The sequence below is a fragment of the Alexandromys fortis genome, unplaced genomic scaffold (genome assembly GCF_014885135.2).
Source record: "Alexandromys fortis isolate MF-2015 unplaced genomic scaffold, M_Fortis_MF-2015_v1.1 scaffold_269, whole genome shotgun sequence".
Lineage (NCBI taxonomy): Eukaryota > Metazoa > Chordata > Mammalia > Rodentia > Cricetidae > Alexandromys > Alexandromys fortis.
Window position 1 is genome coordinate 1,178,451 of NW_026068138.1, and position 17,992 is coordinate 1,196,442.

A 17,992-nucleotide genomic window follows, 5' to 3' on the forward strand; every position below is an offset into this window, starting at 1 on the left:
CCGAGAAGCCAAGGACAATGGCACTGGGTTTTGATCCAACTGGGTTTTTAAGAATAACCTTTGGTCAACACTTTCTTAGGGTTCAAGAAAACGCTGCTCCCCAGAGAGGCTTCTCCCATTTACTTTTCTAGAAAATTCTGCTGCAAGTCTGAGAGTCTGTTCTTTTCAGGTCTGACTGGGCTTTTCACCGAGAGGCACGTGTTTAGTTCTTGTTGTCTTTGAAGTCCAGGGATTTTTGTTCCTGTGAATCTGGTACATTACGGGTTGAGAATGACAATTCCTGTTACAGTGAGCTCGGCACTGGGTGTGCAGCCAGCTTCCCAGTGAAGGTGATGTGGACTGGTTTCCCTTTTGTCTGTCTCCGTGGACCACATCTAAGCACATGGGTATTTTCGCCATTTCCTTTTTCCTCCTGGGTCTAATTGCTCCTGTTCTAGGGATACCAGGCTCCTTTCTTTCTTTCTTTCTTTCTTTCTTTCTTTCTTTCTTTCTTTCTTTCTTTCTTTCTTCCTTCCTTCCTTCCTTCCTTCCTTCCTTTCTCTTTTTTTCCTTCTTTCTTCTTTCTTTCTTTCTTTCTTTCTTTCTTTCTTTCTTTCTTTCTTTCTTTCTTTCTTTCTCATAGTAGACTTTCTTCATCTCCTCAGTGTCTCTTCATTTATTTTTAATCAGGTTGATTTTCACTTGGGGACTTAGAGATTTAATTTGACATTTTTTTAATGACTCAAATTACTTTTCTGATGTTGGTAATGAGTTTCACCTCTTTCTGTTTTCTGTCTATTTGATTCTATATTTCTTATTTGAGGCTTTAATGCACATTTCAAACATTTATTAATAGCATTCATTAATATTGAAATGTGTTATATTTTTACTGTTTCCCTTACCCCTCCACTGGAAACAATTCATTTCTCTTTCCTTTATTCCTGTCACAGTGGCTTTCTATCCATGCTGCCTGTGTTTTGTTTAATGTGGATATAATGGGACGAGCAGGGAGCAAGGAGAGAAGGGTGTGGTTTCTCAGCGGCAGGGTGCCCTCTACTGTCAGGGCAGTGACCTGCATGCTCTGCAGTGTGAATAGACACCCATTCTCACTGTTTTCTCCTTTCTCCGAAGTGCCACTTACCGTGGAAGTCTGCTTTTCCTCCACAGTGCGCTTTGGAAAGACTTTCCAGTCTGTGGACTTAGCATTGACACATCTCCGTAGCAGGTGCTCCCTCTACGAACTCAAACATGACTTGAGAGTGGCTTCCGAATGGTCCACCAGAGTCAGAAACCGTGCGAGCTCTCCATGGAGTGCTTACCAACATCTCTCTAGCTTGTTATTTGTAAATCCTTAGAGAGGATATATCAGTCTGTTGACTTAGGTCCTCCGCAACTGATCTTAATAAAACTTTGCAGATCCTGGATGAGTTCTCAAACATGTTTTTGTAGTTCACTCTGTTCCCTGCTCTTTATAAGTAGCGCATAATAAAATGTCACTTGTTTAAGCAGTCCAAAAATCCAAACAATTATCCAGAATACTTAGCCTACTTACATTTAATCTAATTATTGATAACTTGAAATTCTAATCTACCTTCCTTAATTGTTATTTGCTTTGTTCCAGCAATTTCTATTTTTCTTTCCCTTTCTTATATTAATGAAGAAGCTAAATTATTTTGTGATTTGTTGCTTGTTTTGAGATTAATTACTTTAAATTGATTCACTGAAGATTTCAGCTCCCCACTAGGAAATATGTTAGTCTTTAATGTTGACGAATCTCAATAAGAGAAGTAGATTTTATTCTTGTGCCATTGAACTTAACCTTACAAGTGTTTACTCTCATTAAAAGGTATGTTTGTGTGCGTCCACCAAAACGCATGTGTGGAAGCCAGAAGACAATTTGTAGGAGTAAGTCCTCTCTTTCTATCGTGTGAGTCCTGTGGATCGAACTGACATCCTCAGGCACAGCAGCAAGCACCCATACCCTCTGAGCCATCAGGCTGGCCCTGTCAATGCATTTTGAACGCTTTCTTGTGTTCGTTGCATTTGAAGAACCAGCTCAGGTCTGAGGGAGCAGCTCGGGGCTCAATATCATTTGTGATGGCTTCAGGGTACAGCTATCGCGTGTTAGGCAGAGTGTTCTCATTTATTCACGGCCTCTTTGAGACTTTAATCAAGACACAAATATTGTAATTTTAGGGTTTTGAATTGGATGCATCTTTCTGTTGTGGTGGCTGTTGAGGTGGATTGTGAAGTAAATCAATTTCATCACATGTGAGGATTTGCCCAGGGTTTGAGTGGGTTCATCCAGAAAACAGAATCTATTCTGAGTAACTTAACAGAATAAATCGAGTAGGCACACCTGATAAAGTACCCAGAGGACTGAAGAAACGGGGCAAGAGGGCGAGCCAACAACGCCAGCCTTTGGAAAGATGGGAGGAGGGAGGAGGGGGGAGGAAAGAGTGTGGACTAGCTGGGGAGCCTGGGGGGAGCTGAGCCATCAGCTGGTCTGGTGGGTGAAGTCTGAGCCACTCAGCTATGACTGGAAACCCGGCCTAAGCACCCAAAGAGAGGTGGCAAAGGCTTTGCCTTCCATCCACACTGCTGCCAGGGCTTCCCACCCACTGGAGTTGAGCAAGGAGAATGATGTCAAAAACCCCAGGAGGTGCAGTTTGCAAGAGTCACTCCTCTGGGGACCAAAACAATGCAGGGGATGACGGAAAAGGAATCTGAGAGGAAACAGGAGAATGACGTGTGGCTTCAAGTCCTCCTAACCCATGTGATTCATAACTGTCAGGCTGGGAGATCATATTTGTATAGCTTCAGTTGTCTTGTGGATAACCTGTGACTTCTGCCTATGATAGCAGTTTACTTTTGTTTTTTATTAGCATATATTAATTATATAAAGTAGTAGGTTTCATTCTGATATTTTCATGGCATGTATACAATGTTTTTGATGTTTTGAGGATATTCATCCCCTGTTGCCCTTTCTTATTCTCCCACTTTCGTTGATTCCCTCCTGTTCTCAACCAAGCTCTGTTCTATTTTTATGTGTTTTTTATTAGTGTGTGTGTGTGTGTGTGTGTGTGTGTGTGTGTGTGTGTTGATCCAAGGAATTTAATTAGGGATTGCTTACATGAACTTGAGTGAGGGGTAACTGTCAGGAACATGGGTAACTTGCTAATGGCAAAAATCACTGAAGAATATCTCCCTTTCTCCCCTCAGTAAATCATTAATTGCTAATAGCTAATTAAGGCAGGGTAGCCCAATATAAAACTGTAACATGAGATTTCTTTCTTTCTAAATCCGGCTTGAACTTTGGAGATGACTATGTCTTGTCTCAATATCAAAAAGTTGGACTCTATATTGAAAGCTGTGCCAGTTAGCCCATCTATCATCAGATCATCCAACCAAGTTAATTCATCAACCGCTTGACAGACTCACAGTGAGACTTGAAGGGGCCAGAAGAAAGAGTCAGCTCATCCAACCTAAAATGCCAACTCACAGAACCATGTTTGAGACATTTATTATTTGAAGGAAAAAGACCCAAAATGTCATTGTTTCCTGAGTGGGCTCGGGAATCAGGAGGACTAGGGTCTGGAATCTACATGCGTCTGGCCATCTGTAGATCTTGAGCAAGGTTTTAAGTTTGCTAAATCTTGCTGACATCACACATAAAGGAAAGCCACAACCTTACTCTGTGGTATTGATCATGGAGTAGATGAACCAGGACACACAGTGTTTAGAACTCCAGGTAGGAGTTACAAATGTTTCACAAATGGTTAAATTCATCAGGCATAGCTGGGTATCCATTGTGCTGTCAAACATGCAACCTTCTGCTACATGTCAATTCTCGGAAGTTCACCATGACTTTGGGATGCATGCTCACCCCACTTAACCAAACCTATGGGACTTCTGCTTTAAAAATATAATGAAATCATGATTTTGATAAAGAATGTAGTGAGCCAGTTAGATGGTATTGCCAAAATATCAAGGCTGTTGTATGTGTGTTCTCATGTCACAAGAAAACAAAGCTATAGGATCCTTGGGCATTACCAAAAAGACTTCTTGGATTTCTTTTCTAATTCTCCTGGATCTAGTGGCTGCTCAGAGTCCCTGTGGGTGTCTCTAAAAATCCCATTGACAGTTTTGAATGTCAATTTTGTCCCTTTGTTGATTGCTTCCCTCACTTCCATAGGGAGTAGATTCTGATAGTTCAATTTCCCCACAGGAGTGATATGTCCCAGTGTCATCTTGGGTTTTACAATTTCATATTATGATAAGGGCCAATACTTTATAAATTTAAAAGATCTAAAATGTTAATTAGTTATTGCTTCTTACCTAGGAAGAATTCTAGGCTTACTTGTATAAGAAATACATATATTTTTACCTTTTTCTTTTCTTCCTTCATTTTGTTCATTTCTTCTCTTGCTTTCTTTCTTTTCATTCTTTTTTTTAAGATAGGGTCCCACTATATGTCTATGCTAACTTCAAACTCATGGCAATGTCTTTCTCCCATTGGTAGGAGGCATAAACAACTATATCCAGCTAATATGGGTAGCTTTTTTGTTTTGATTTGTTTTACAGATAGAATCTCATGTAGCCCTGGCTGGACTTGAACTCAGTATGTAACTGAGATGAATTTGAATTTCTGATCCTCTTACTTTTACCTTCAGAATGCTGGATCAAACAAACATCAGCAGCAAAAGTGGGAAATCCTTCACCAGATTTTCTCTTGTATTTATCAGAGTTTCTAAATTCTAGGCTTAACCTAGGAATTAGCCATAAATATTGAGATCACAAGAATGGTTTAGAGCAATTGGAATTCACCACTTAGACCAGTCCTGTTGTGTGTGGGATGGTGGCAATCTCCTTTTGTAACCTTCTCCTTTGAGAACCAGAAAGCAAACAGACAGAACATTTAAATGAGGACAATTCAAGGGTTTACAAAGGGACTCATTATAAAGATATAGTCAGGGGACCTAAGCAGTCACAAGAGATAGTCACAAAAGCACAGGCTGCCAATGTCCCTGGACCAATAGAATCAGGTGAAGGACAGCCTACAAGGTCAAAAGATCCCAGAAGAGTCTCCCACATTTTTTTTGGAACCTCCACTTCTTGTCAAGGAGCCAAGAAAGGTCAGGGTGACCTTGAGGAGAATTTCTGGAGACCATCAATCCTCCAGCCCAGACAGACCCTCACTGACCAAATGTTAACAGAAATAAACTGGGAACCGGAGGTAGCATCCAAATTCAATAACATTTCGAGCAGGGAGCAAAGTAGAAAAAGATGAAGAAGCGCTCCTACAGAGCAAGCAGAGAAAATGAGGCATGCCTCCAGCATAAAATCCTATTTCCAGAGCGGAAGATGACATGTACACGTGACAAGTAGTCTAGCCTCTCATTCGAAAAGCCCAAAGGGAAGAACACAGTCTTCTATAATTTATATTGATTTTCAAAAAGTACCAGTCACATTATGATTAATCCAGTATATTCAAAAATCTATTGCTTCAACAAGTGTGTTTAAAACATCAGGGAGGGCTTTTATATATTCTTGCAGTGCCTTGCTGAGACCTAGAATTGCAGGTACTTCTCTAGTGTGTAGGGTTAGGTGAGGCTCATTGCTGAGTAGTGCACAGACAGCTCCACTGCCTCCCCGGCCAGTGAAGACTATCTCACCCACTTCCACCATTTGGATAAATATCTCCCTCACTTTTAATGGACAGAAATTGCTCTTTTGATGGAACACCAAACATGTGAGCCCCAAGATTGGGGTCAAGGGAAGAACACAAGATGTTTTCCTAACTACCACAGTGTGGGGGCCTTGCTTTCCTATTTCCTCAAGGTATGATTTCAAGGTAATGCCAGATAAATGTTCTTATCGATTAATAATATTACTTTTCAGATTTTTACCCCTCAGCAACATTGCATGTTTTGATGAGTCTATCACTCAGTCTGCCAGTTACAACTGACTGGGCTCTGCTTAGCATATAACCATGAGATGAAATCACCAATAAAGACACGGCTGGGAGAGCTTTGATGGGCCTATTCTTAAGGACACAGATAGTTATGGAGGCTATAAAGTTGACAAGCTGACCAGTCAGGGTCCTGGCAGGAAGGCCACTCGTGTGTGTGTCTGTGTGTCTGTGTGTGTGTGTTTGTAGACTACATACTGATGTTGGAGAACTCCTTCAATCACTTGCTACCTTATTTCCTGAGAAAGGGTGTTACACTTGGCCTGCAGTTCACTGATGCATCTAACTGGACTGCTCAGCAAGCCCCATGGGGGCTCTTGTCTCTACCTTCACAGCCTTGTGATTGTAAGTGTGTGCTGTCACTCCTGGCTTTTGACAAGAGTGACAGGAGTTCAAACTCACCCCACTAAGTAACTGAGCCATCTCCTCAGTCCTGAGATTAAAATTTTATTTCAGTCCTTAAGTTGAGCTTTCTGATCTGCCTTCCATCATATGTCCCTGGAATCCTTCAATAATGAACTGTAACCTCTAAGCCAAAAGAAACCGTTTTCTACCCTTAGTTGATTTTGGTCATGGTGTTGGCAACACGCTTTGGAAACATAGTGAAACAAAAATACAAATACAATCGAAGGCCAATGCAAGTTAATAAAAAATTGTAGAGAAAAATAACAGATCAGCCTATGAGACATATATGTGATCCCCAATACAGATGGTTATAAATGTCTAATTTTACCAACAATTACTTTTTAACCATTCTCTGCACTATGTACTTAAAGTGAAGCTGTAAAACCACTGCTTCATTGGAAGAAAATACTTAGTTTGCTGACCTCATCTAGGGTTTTATTTATTACATTCAAAAAATATACTTAAAAATTTAAGTTTGTGTGTGTGTGTATGTGTGTGTGCTTGTGTGTGTATGAGTGCATTTTTGTGTGTATGTGTGTTTGGGTATGTGTATATGTGAAGGCACACCATGACCATTGAATCTCATAGAAAGGAAAACATTTAATTGGTGACTTACAGGTTCAGAGGTTTAGTTCATTTTCATCATGGTGGGACATGGCAGCATGCATGGAGACATGGTACTGGAGAAGGAACTGAGAGTTCTACATCTTGGAGGCAGCAGGAAGTGGTCTGTCTCACTAGGAGCAGCTTTAGCATAGGAGACCTCAAAGCACCATTCCCACAATAACACACTTCCTCCAATAAGGCTGCACCTACTCCAGCAAAGCCACACCTCCGAATTATTGGAAGAGGCCACTTGTTGGTTCCTGGGTGCCTGGCTAGCTTAAACCTGAAATAATCACACAGAAACTGTATTAATTTAATCACTGCTTGGCCCATTAGCTCTAGCTTCTTATTGGATAACTCTTATATTAATTTAACCCATTTCTATTAATCTGTGTATCACCACATGGCTGTGGCTTACTGGGTAAAGTTTCTATCAGTGTCTGTCTCCAGTGGCTCCATGGTATCTCTCTGACTTTGCCCTTCTTTCTCCAAGCATTCAATTTAGTTTTCCCTGCTTACCTCTGTTCTTTTGCCCTATCACAGTCCAAGACAATTTCTTTATTCATTAACCAATAAATGAAACACATAGACAGAAGGACCTCCCATACTTCATAATAGTGCCTTTTCTGGAGAGGGGGTGCACTTTCTTTCAATCCACTATGCCTACCCAAGCTTCTAATGTTTAAGAGAAACTGGCTTTTGGAAATTTTAGAAAAACTAACCTAGGGATTTGTTATTTAAAAATCAATGTGGGAGCCAAAGAAAATCTGTCTATAGACTAAATTAAACCCTGGTGACTGGCCATTATGTGACCTCTGACCTAGGCCTTTCTGAAAAAAACAATTTAGGGATGGACTCCAGGTGAGACCATCTCCTAGTCTGAGGTTTTCCATCTGCCCTGGGAAGTATAAATGATGAATGGCTCTATTACCCAGAAGGGTGGTGAGCTTAGTGGTTGTCCTCTCTCTCTCTCCCCTTTTAAATTAGTTTTGGTGGGATTCTTAGAAAATGTTCTATCATGGTCTTTGTGAGTAAAGCAGACACCAAACGGCTTCTTAAATCATCCTGTAACATGGAGTTATCATGGCCCAAGGATGAGGGATGTAGCATTATATGGCTGGACTTTTCTTCTAGGACCATGTTCTGTATTAGTGTGTCATACTGTATGTAGGCAATAGGCTATTTCTTCTTCTTCTTCTTCTTCTTCTTCTTCTTCTTCTTCTTCTTCTTCTTCTTCTTCTTCTTCTTCTTCTTCTTCTTCCTCCTCCTCCTCCTCCTCCTCCTCCTCCTCTTCCTCCTCCTCNTTCTTCTTCTTCTTCTTCTTCCTCCTCCTCCTCCTCCTCCTCCTCCTCCTCTTCCTCCTCCTCCTCCTTCTTCTTCTTCTTTTTCTTCTTCTTCTTCTTCCTCTTCCTCTTCTTCTTCTTCTCTTCCTCCTCCTCCTCCTTCTTCTCATTCTCATTCTCCTCCTTCTCCTCTTCTTCCTTCTTTGTGTGTATGTGTGTTGTTTCCAAATCTACACTTTTTAGATATAACACTTAATCAGATTATTATGAACATCTGAGGAAGAGAGACCCATGGGATAATCTGTGATAAAATCACTCTAAGTAAAACAATTCAGTTTTACACATTGCCAGGCATCCCCAGGAGAGCATACCATAATGCAGAAATATGGGTATCATACCACATTTTACATAAAAGGAAAGCATCAATAAACTCCAAAACATACTAAATTCATATGTCTCTTAAGATACGGTTGTTACAAAGCCGTGATGGATGGTTTTATAAAATGGATTTTATTTCATGTTACTCTGCTGTTAAATGAAGCGTTTCATTTTCACAAGGCTTTGGGGGCTAGATGAGTCACCAGCAACACACAATATAGTGGTTCAGCTCTCAAAGGAACAGTTGCTATGCAAACTGCACACCTTCTCATGTGTTCGGAACTCTGTGTGGGAAAGAGCTAAAGTTTTAGACTTGAACTTGACTGCTATCTTTCTCTTCTCAGTGTATTTCTTCAAAAAGGCATACATTTTAATTTTTTCAAAGGCAATCTTTGTATTCTGCCAGTGATGCACTGTAATATGGTCAAGTGAATACCACAGCTACAAAGACAGAAGAAAAAAAATGAAGTTTTATTAGGAAGCCAACTTCTCAAGTCCAAGAGCAACATTTCTTTTGACTTGATCTAAATAAATAATAATTATTATTATTATTAATAGAACAAGGTGTCATAATTACAGATGACTAGGAGTGTTAAATTGGAATACACATAAATAGTGACACACTGTGGAGAATGACTAGAGACCTTTGGGCTGCTTATCGGGCTGTGGTTGTCAATGAGGCTTCTTCTGGTTCCTAATGGCTAGAAGGCAGTGATACTGCTTGGACTCTGTGGTGCACAGGGTCCCCTTAGCAACAGTAAGGGCCAAGGCATTAAGGTACTCCCAGCATGGTTCCAAAGTGATGTTCCCAATCTTTTCAGTTATCTTTATTGGATTATTAGTGAGCACAGAACTGTAAACTACATTCTAAACATCAAGATAAGAAACTTGGCCACAGTAGCCCTAGGAGGTAGACACTACTTTCTCTGTCCATGGAGGCTTCACTAAATTTGATACTATTCCAATAAGTTCCAAAAATAGCATTTCATCCCAGACTGAGCCCAGGGCTTGATTTCCACTAAACCTTTTTGTGATTGTTAATCTTCATCAGCTGGATTTCAACCACGTGGGAGGCACACCTCTGGATGGGCCTGTCAGGGTTTTCAGAGAGATTTAACTGGTTAGAGAAGGACCACTCTGAATTTCGGCAGCATCAACCCAAGGGCTGGAATCGTGGACTGGGTGGCAGGGGTAAGTGAGCTGAGCATCAGCATTCCTCTCTGTCTGCTTCCTCCCTGCAGATGCAATGTTACCAACCTCCTCACACTCTACTATCGTGTCTTCCTCATTGTTATAGACTGTGTCACCTCAAACTGTGAGCCAAATAAGCTCCTTCTTCTTTAAGTTGCTCTATGTTGAGTATTTTGTCATGGCAGGCAGAACTGTAACTAATATACTCTTCTCATTTCTTCCCTCCGAGTTTTCCCATGGTTTCCTCTCCCACATGGCCTGTAGGGTAGACTACATTCTTATTCACAAGCATGCCCATCGGGCGTGGGTTGTCTCTCCCCAGTTAATCCTCTCTGGAAACTCCTTCACAAAAACACCCAGAGGTGTGTCTCCTAGGTGATTATAAAATCTTCTCTGAGGAAAAAATTATCATTATCTTCCAATTTTGTGCCTGTCATGTTTGACTGCATGACTTACTTTACTCAGTAAATTAGAAACAGACACATCTGGCCTCATTCAGGACAGTGTGTAGCCACAGCCTGGTCTGCTGGGATATTTTCCGTCTCTTTAATGATTCCTTTGTGTTTTAAAGAACCTCCTGGCTGAGCAATAGAATTCATTATATGTGGATAATGATATTTAACAAAGGAATCTTGGTTAGTTTGAGAGTTGATTCCTAAATCATTTTGATGATTGGCACCTGCCAGCTCAGTCCTTTTGACTTTATTGAACTGCACACATTTCTAACGCAGTGTCTAAGATGCCACCTTGTCAATTAACACGTGAACTTCCCCGTTGGAAGATCCACTCCTACAGGTCAGGGGCCAGTGGTGGTATTGTGTTGCTGTTTGCTCTAAATTGAAACATTTGCGTAAGCCTCATGAAACAAACCAACTTACAAAGGCTCAGGAAAATCCTGAAATTTATACAGTTCACAAGGCCCCTCCTCAAGGTTACTGAGGCAGCACGTCTGCTGGGGAATGGAGACCCTCCCACGACACCTGGGCTACTGCAAGTCTGCAGGAAGTCCCAGGGATGCAGTTTTTGTGAGTTATTCATGCTGGGGTGAACTTTTCAGTGCTGTGACCATTTTTGGACCACCCAGACTCTTGAAAGTAACCCTACATTCATACTCCTGTGAAACCCAATAAACTCATTGATCACTGATCTAGACTTGTTTGGAATCATTTCTTTGCTCTGTCACCAGTGACCTTCCTAGGGAAAAAGAATGTTTGCTCGTATCCTAAGAAGAGACACTCAATGGGTGGGATGGGAGGTATCATTCTGGAGCTCCGTCCTTATCATCACAAAAGTGGGTTCAGTTTTGTTTTTAGGAACTGGAGACAGTGACTCAGAGGCTAAAAGCATGCACTTCCCTTCAAGAGAAGCCCAGTTAGATTCTCAGCATCCAGGTCAAAGGGTTATAACCACCTGTACCTCCATCTGCAGGGTGTCTGACACCAGTCCACAGGAACCTGAACTCACATGCTCCTGCACGTGCACACACCTAATTAAGAATAGCAAATCTTAAACAGTTTGTAAAGAATGTCCGATCATCAGATGAATAAATAATTGTCTCTATTGCCTTCTGGCTCTAAGAACCGTGTTTAGTGCCAATCCCTTTAACATTGTAATATCTTCTCTCAAATTCCCTGACCAATGAGGGGCATTTGTTTTTTCCATGTGATGTCAGATTGAGACAGTCTCATGGAGTCCAGACTGGTCTCTAACTCTCTATATAATCTAGGACAACCTTGAACTTCTGATCTGCCTGCCTCTCATGTTGGCTGCTGGATCAAACCCAAGGTTTCTTGCACGTTAAGCAATCACCTAGCAACTGATCTACATCAATGGTGTTATCAAGTTTAATTCCAGACATTTTTACTTATGCTTCTATTAACAACCTGAGTCCTTTCTGTATAGTGAAATTCAGCACATCAATAGAGGGGTGACCATCTGAGAAACACAGACGCTCCCTAAAACCTCACTTTAATATTTCGAACACTAGTTGTATTAGACGCAATCGCCCTTTCTGGGTGTACACAGTTGTGCTTCACTGCAGTAGGCGTGGCCGCACTGCTGGAGGATGGAGGATGTGACGCTCCACAGGGAACATCACTAGGCTCCCAGTCCAAGCAAGAGTTTTTATGTTAGCCTGTTCAAAACTGAATTACCAGTGTCGCTCCCCATGTAGTTGTCACAGGATGCCTTTCAGTGACATTAGCTGATGCTTCCTATCGTACCCACGGTCTGAGTTAAAAAGCTCCAAGGAGAATTCTGCTTTGAACAAGATGCTTGTTGGAGGAATGACAAAGAAATCAAGATGAAAGTACCCACTGATTAAAATTAAATTCACAGAAGGAACAAGGCAGGGATGAAACCTCAAGAGCTTGGAGGCATATATTGGAGAGCGAAATTTCATCCGAAGACCAGGTGAATATTAGATCTTTCTAATCTGTCTGGTGGTTTGAAAGAAAACGCCCCCTCCCCCCAAAGGGAGGGGCACTATTAGCAGGTGTGGCCTTGTTGGAGGAAGCATGTCACTGTGGGGTGGGCTTTGAGGTCTCATACATGCTCAACCCACGCTGGTAGGACAGTCCACTCCTTACTGCCTGTGAGTCAAGATGTAAGGACTCTCAGCTCCTTCTCCAGCACCGCATGTCTCTTTGCTTCTCGCCATGATGATAATGGAGGAAACCTCTGAACTATAAGCTACCACCAATTAAATGTTTACTTTTTTAAGACTTGCATGCTCATGGTGTCTCTTCACAGCAACGGAACCCTAACTAAGATACTGTCACTTTGTTTTCTCTGTGTCTGCTGTGACTCACCTCCATCTTTGCCTGAGTAGATACAGTATCAACTAGGAAACACAGTTCAGGTGTGTCTGAGGGTGTTTCCAGAGAAGTTTAACCCTGGATGTGGGCAGTGCCATCCCAGGGCCTGGGGGTTTGGTCTAAAGGAAAAGGAGAAGGGTGGTTGTCAGCAGTATTGTCTCTTTTCTCTTCCTGTGTACACAGTGTGACAGCTGCCTCATGTCCCTGCTTTCCTCTCCCTCCAGGATAGACCTGTCCGGACCCTCTTGGAACTGTGAGCCTAAATCAACCCTGCTTCTGAGTTGTGGCTTTTGTCAGTACATTGTCCCATCAAGGAGATAAGCAGCTAATACAATTATCATCCCTGGTCAAACTGCTGGCCACTTTGCCTGTCCCGAACTTGGGAAATTGTAGCCGCAAAATGTTGAAGTCAGGGAAGAAAAACCTGGCTCATTTGTGCAAGTCTTAAATGGCAGGGCTGTCCTGAATGAATGGGCTCTGCAGCTGCCTTAAAATAGGTTCCCAGAATGCAACAGAAACAGACAGTATCATATTTACCTTGGGGCTTCTGTGTCCAGGTCAGACCCTGCAAGGCAGTTTGCTGTACTCCCATTAGTGGGAGGCTGAGGCAGGAGGATTGCTGAGAGTTCAAGGCCAGCTTGAGCTGTATATAGCGCTTCTCAGAGCCAGCCTGAGCTATACAGTGAGTTCCAGGGCTGAGTCAAACTCTGACTCAAGACAAGCAAACAAAAACAAGGGGATGGGGTGGGAGGAAGGAATTGAAGAGGAGGTGGACAGTGGTAGGGTCCCCAGGACCTGGCCCACTGCCTCGCTGCCCCTACCTTCCCCTGAGGTTGATGGGCTTCTCTGCCTGTCCCAGTGATAGGCCCCCTGGCATCTATTCCCCACCTTCCAGAAAGGGTGGAGGGACACTGGCCCTGGCTCAAGCTGTGTCTTCTTAGAGAGCCTCAGGCTGCCTTGGGAGGCGGGCACTGCAGCCTGGGTGGTAAAGCAGAGCAGTGGCGGGCTTGTCCTGGTCCCTAGCTGTCTCTGCCTACACCTGCCGATCCAGAGCTAGTCCCGCTGCAGCCCCGGCAAAGAAGCCAGGAGCCGCGATGAGCCACGCCTGCGACTGCCTGGGCGCCAGCCAAGGTAACCGCCACATCTCGCTGGGCTTCAGGGTCCCGCAGCTGCTAGTTAGTTGACCCAGAAGATAGTAGACAGGCGATCGATTTCCTCCTTCTTAAGCAAAAAGGCAGTGTCAGAAGTCCCGATTTTTGCAGATGTATTTACTTATTTTGCGTTTTTTCTAGATCGTTTCTGTTGATTCTAGAGTTACTTTTTTTAAGTTCAAGGAACTCAGCGGGACACTTTTAGGGTGGGGGATGGAATGCCGAGCTACTGCAGGCATCTGTTTGGCACTCCGTCTGCTGCATGAGCTCCGGAGCCAGGGTGCCAACGCTTTCCCAGAAAGACTGACAGCGCAGCTTCTGCTCTGAGACGAGGACTGCCCAACCCCAGTGTGCTTCTTCCAACCGCCACTCTAAAAACAGCTCATCGTTAGCCCGCAGACAGCCCAGCGTGCTTGGGATCGTAAAACTCCAGTCTCAGCTGTTGAATGACGAGCCAGTAGAGACGTCTTTATAACTCGGATAGCACCTGGTTCTGTATCTTTAAAATGGTATTTCCTAACTTTTTCCTGGGGAGGACGTGAGACTACTTTCCCGAGTGATGAAATGCCTCTAGTCAGTTAACGTAAGCACCTTCTAAGGGGCAAACGCCTTCAGGCCGGACCCCCTGCCGTTGTGCCGCCCCAGGCATTCGCCTCCCCTTTGAAAGGTCACTGTTGTTCCGATTTGCACACTCTGATTAGTTGTTGACCTTTTAGGAGCCCTTCTCCCGGAGTAACTCTTCTTTGCGTGAGACCCTTTGGGAAGGTACTGAGCAAGGCTTAATGAGGACTCCTTGGATTTGAAAAACTCCCTTTGGGTTTTTGTTCTTCGGGTAGTCAGGTAACCGAGCCAGGGAACCACAGAGGACCAGCCACTTTCAGAGTTGGGTGTTTTGTTCAGTGACTAGCCAGGCACGGACTCTTGCACAGGGAGAAACCTTGGGTGGTTAGTTCATCTGTTGCCTTTTGCTGCTCCAAGGTGAGTGCCTAACACAATTGCCTCCACACACTTTACAAATGTTTTGCTGTGTGCGTGTGTGTGTGTGTGTGCGCGCGCGCGCGCGCGCGCGCGAGAGAGAGAGAGAGAGAGAGAGAGAGCACTTTCTCAAATGGTCACACATATTTACGTGTGTGTGCGTGTGCAGGTGCACTTATACTCAGGTGTACATACACATGGGTGTGGATGTGGAGGCCAGAAATCAATCTTGGGGGTGTTGTTTGCTTCTCTGGAGTTATCTACCAAACATCCCCTCTCCGATCATCTTAGAACATTCCGAATAGACTCAGCTGGCCAGCAAGCCCAAGAGACTCTCGTCTCCAGCTCCGGGATCAGAGCATTTGCCACCACACCCATGTATATAATGTTTTACGTATGTATATACTATGTCTTATACAGGTTCTGGGGAGTGAACACAGGTTCTCATTCTTGCAAGGCAAGTATTTTGCCAACTGAGAGGTCCCTTTCCATCTCCATCTTTTGGGTAGCTCAGGCTGGCCACAGACTCTTGAGTAGCTAAAGATGACCTTGAACTTCTTATTCTCCATCTTCTGCCTCCTGAGTCCTTGGGTTATGAACTTGCACCATCGCGTGCAGTTTTATGTGCTGGGGGGCGGGGTCAAACCCAGGGCTTCATGCTGCTCTAGCTCTCTACCAACCCAGCCACATCCGCAGCCCCTCTCATTTTAAACCTGAACTTTTAAGAGACCAACAGGCTTAATTCTCGTCTGTCTGTCTGTCAGGTGGTAAAATGATAATGTGGTTAATGGTCCTGCATTGCACCATAAGCTTCTTACGATGGCATCTTTAACAGTATAGGATCTGCCTGTCAGACTTAGTACATCCTCAAGTATTTATGAGGCAATAGTACAGAGTGACATTGGACAGACACACTGAGCCATGTTCTTGTCTTCAGCTCTCTTGTTCACGGTATGTTACAGATCTGTCCGTTATGGCTAAAGGCCGTAGAATCCTAGTGCTGATAAAGAATTCTTACCCCTCCTTCACATCTTGATAGATATTATGATCTAGACGTCTTACATCCAGGAAAAACTGGGATATTAATTATGTTCAACTCCATTGCATTATTAACAATAAAAGATTTTTTTTACTCAAATTTTAACTTTCCCTATTGAAATTGTAACACCACCATCCATAGAGTTGCTGTGTAATTGCATTTGGTTATTGTTGAAAATACGTTTACAATGGAAATCTGATTCCCATTTTAGTGTGATGGGTAACAATGTGAACATTAGAAGGACCCAGAGAGGACCCTGGGGTGAGACTCTCATGTTTTGGAGTGGGAGACGATGTGTGGAGACAGGGTGCATGCTGCTCCTGCGGGAGAAACTTCTGGTTGCTGAGCATGCATGGAGGGGTAGCATGCTCTGTAATAGTCCTTCTCTCGGGCAGATTCACAGATATGATTCCTCTTGACCCTGGTAGATGAGTTCAAGGATAGGGCAGTGCTGTGGGGGCAGGCAGACCCCAGAGGGCCATAGCTGTTCTAGGGCAACTGTAGGAATGAAGGGAAGAGAAGAAGACATGGAGAGTTCTCTGGCCCAACGCCAGTTCTGGTTCTATCTCTCTGGTTGTATGGCTGAAGTCCTGTGAGCTTCAGTTTCTCTGTGTCTCTGTGTATGTGTGTGCCTGTGTGGGGGTCAGAGGTCAACTTTGGGTGCTTTTCCTACTTACTGCTCTCTGCCTTGTTTTGAAACAGAATTGATTGTTGGCCTGGGACTCACCAATTGGTTAGGCTGGCCAGAAAGACCCAGAGATTTCCCTGTCTCCCCCTCGCCATTTCTGCTACTATTTTACATAGGTTCCGGGGCTCACATTCCCACTAGTAATGAAAGCACCTTACTAACTGAGCCATCTCACTGGCTTAGACTCAGTTTCTTAATTGGCAAAGAGGGATAAAAATAGCCACTTGTGAAGATTATCATGACAATCAGGAAAAACATGGAGAGGGTGTGGCGATGGTAGGCTTTGCACGTGTTGATAGCTAATGTTTAGAAATTACAGGTGGAGTTAAGGAAGTAACTGGAGAGTTAGGAGAGCCAGCTTGTGTTGTTAATTGCTCCCTGCCCCCTCCTGTGTGCTCTGTAACGCTCTCCCTACCCGTGCTCCTGCGCATTCTGCAGTGCTCCTGGGCAGTCTTTAGTGCTCTACCCTCTTCTCCCGGGCACTCTGCAGTGCTCCCCTCCTCCACACTCCTGGGCACTCTCTGATGACTACAGTTGATGTCGGTCCACACTTGGGAACCACTGGTGGTCTTTGTTGTCCAGGTTTTCAGTAGGGCTGAGAAGTTGCTCCATACATCGGAGCAGAGCAGAAGAATGAACTCAAAGAACAACTGTCGGGAGCAGGATTTTTCAAAATTAACATGATTGGTGTAACGCCAGCATCAGGAAGTCACTGCCTAAATCTAGCTTGCAGACTTTTACCCCTGCTCCCAGCTGGTGTGAGCAATTCAGTAAGCCCTGCATCACCCTTGTCAAATATACATCTCTACGAAGTGTCTGTAGCCTTCCTCCCCCTGCTTCTTTCATCTGTGATCCTTCCCTAAGCCCGGGGATGGGGCTCACTTCTATGAATTACTTTCCCAGCACCTGGCAAGATGCAGGCACGTGGAAGGAGTACACGTTCCTAGTGCACTTGCTTGGTGTGATGGATGAGTGGGGCAGCGATGGGGTCTGAGGCTGTAGCTCAGTTGGTAGGGTGCTTTCCCAGCTCTCAGGGAGCTCTGGGTTTGATCCCCAGCAGCACAAAAAGCAAGGGGTGGGGCTCACAACTGTACTGCTGGCCAGAGGGGTGGGACCAGAAGTTCAAGGTCATCCTAAGCTACAGAGTGAGTTTAAGGCCAACCTGAGTTGTGGGAGACCCTGTTTCAAGAGGACAAAGAGAGGCAGTAGCAGATAGCTTCAAGTGGTGAAGCAGAGTTCCTGGGTGCATTTAGCCCTATTTGTTGTTGCATTTAAAATTTGAACAGGTATTTCCTTTTTTTTTTTTTTTTTTTTTTGTCCCACTTGGAGTTATTCACAACAGGAAAAATGTTTCAGTCTTTACATATCAAACAATAGAACAATAGACGTGCTTTTGAAAACCCAAACTAACAGGCAGTTGAGTGGCTTACACAAACTACAGTGGAGTATAAAATACTATTTGAATGTGTTTTAATTTGGGGGGAATGGTTATAAGTGATGCAGACTTAGA

At 43.6% G+C, this 17,992-nt stretch overlaps 1 protein-coding gene across 1 annotated transcript in view; it reads left to right on the forward strand.

Moving 5' to 3' along the window:
* The first annotated feature begins 13,657 nt into the window (after positions 1-13,657).
* The window catches only part of Gadl1 (glutamate decarboxylase like 1), a 171,537-nt gene continuing 167,202 nt past the window's right edge, over positions 13,658-17,992 (forward strand). The window contains exon 1 of the mRNA XM_050126562.1: positions 13,658-13,760. Coding sequence (XP_049982519.1) covers positions 13,724-13,760 — 37 coding nt within the window. The 5' untranslated portion in view covers positions 13,658-13,723. The remainder of the gene's footprint in view (positions 13,761-17,992) is intronic.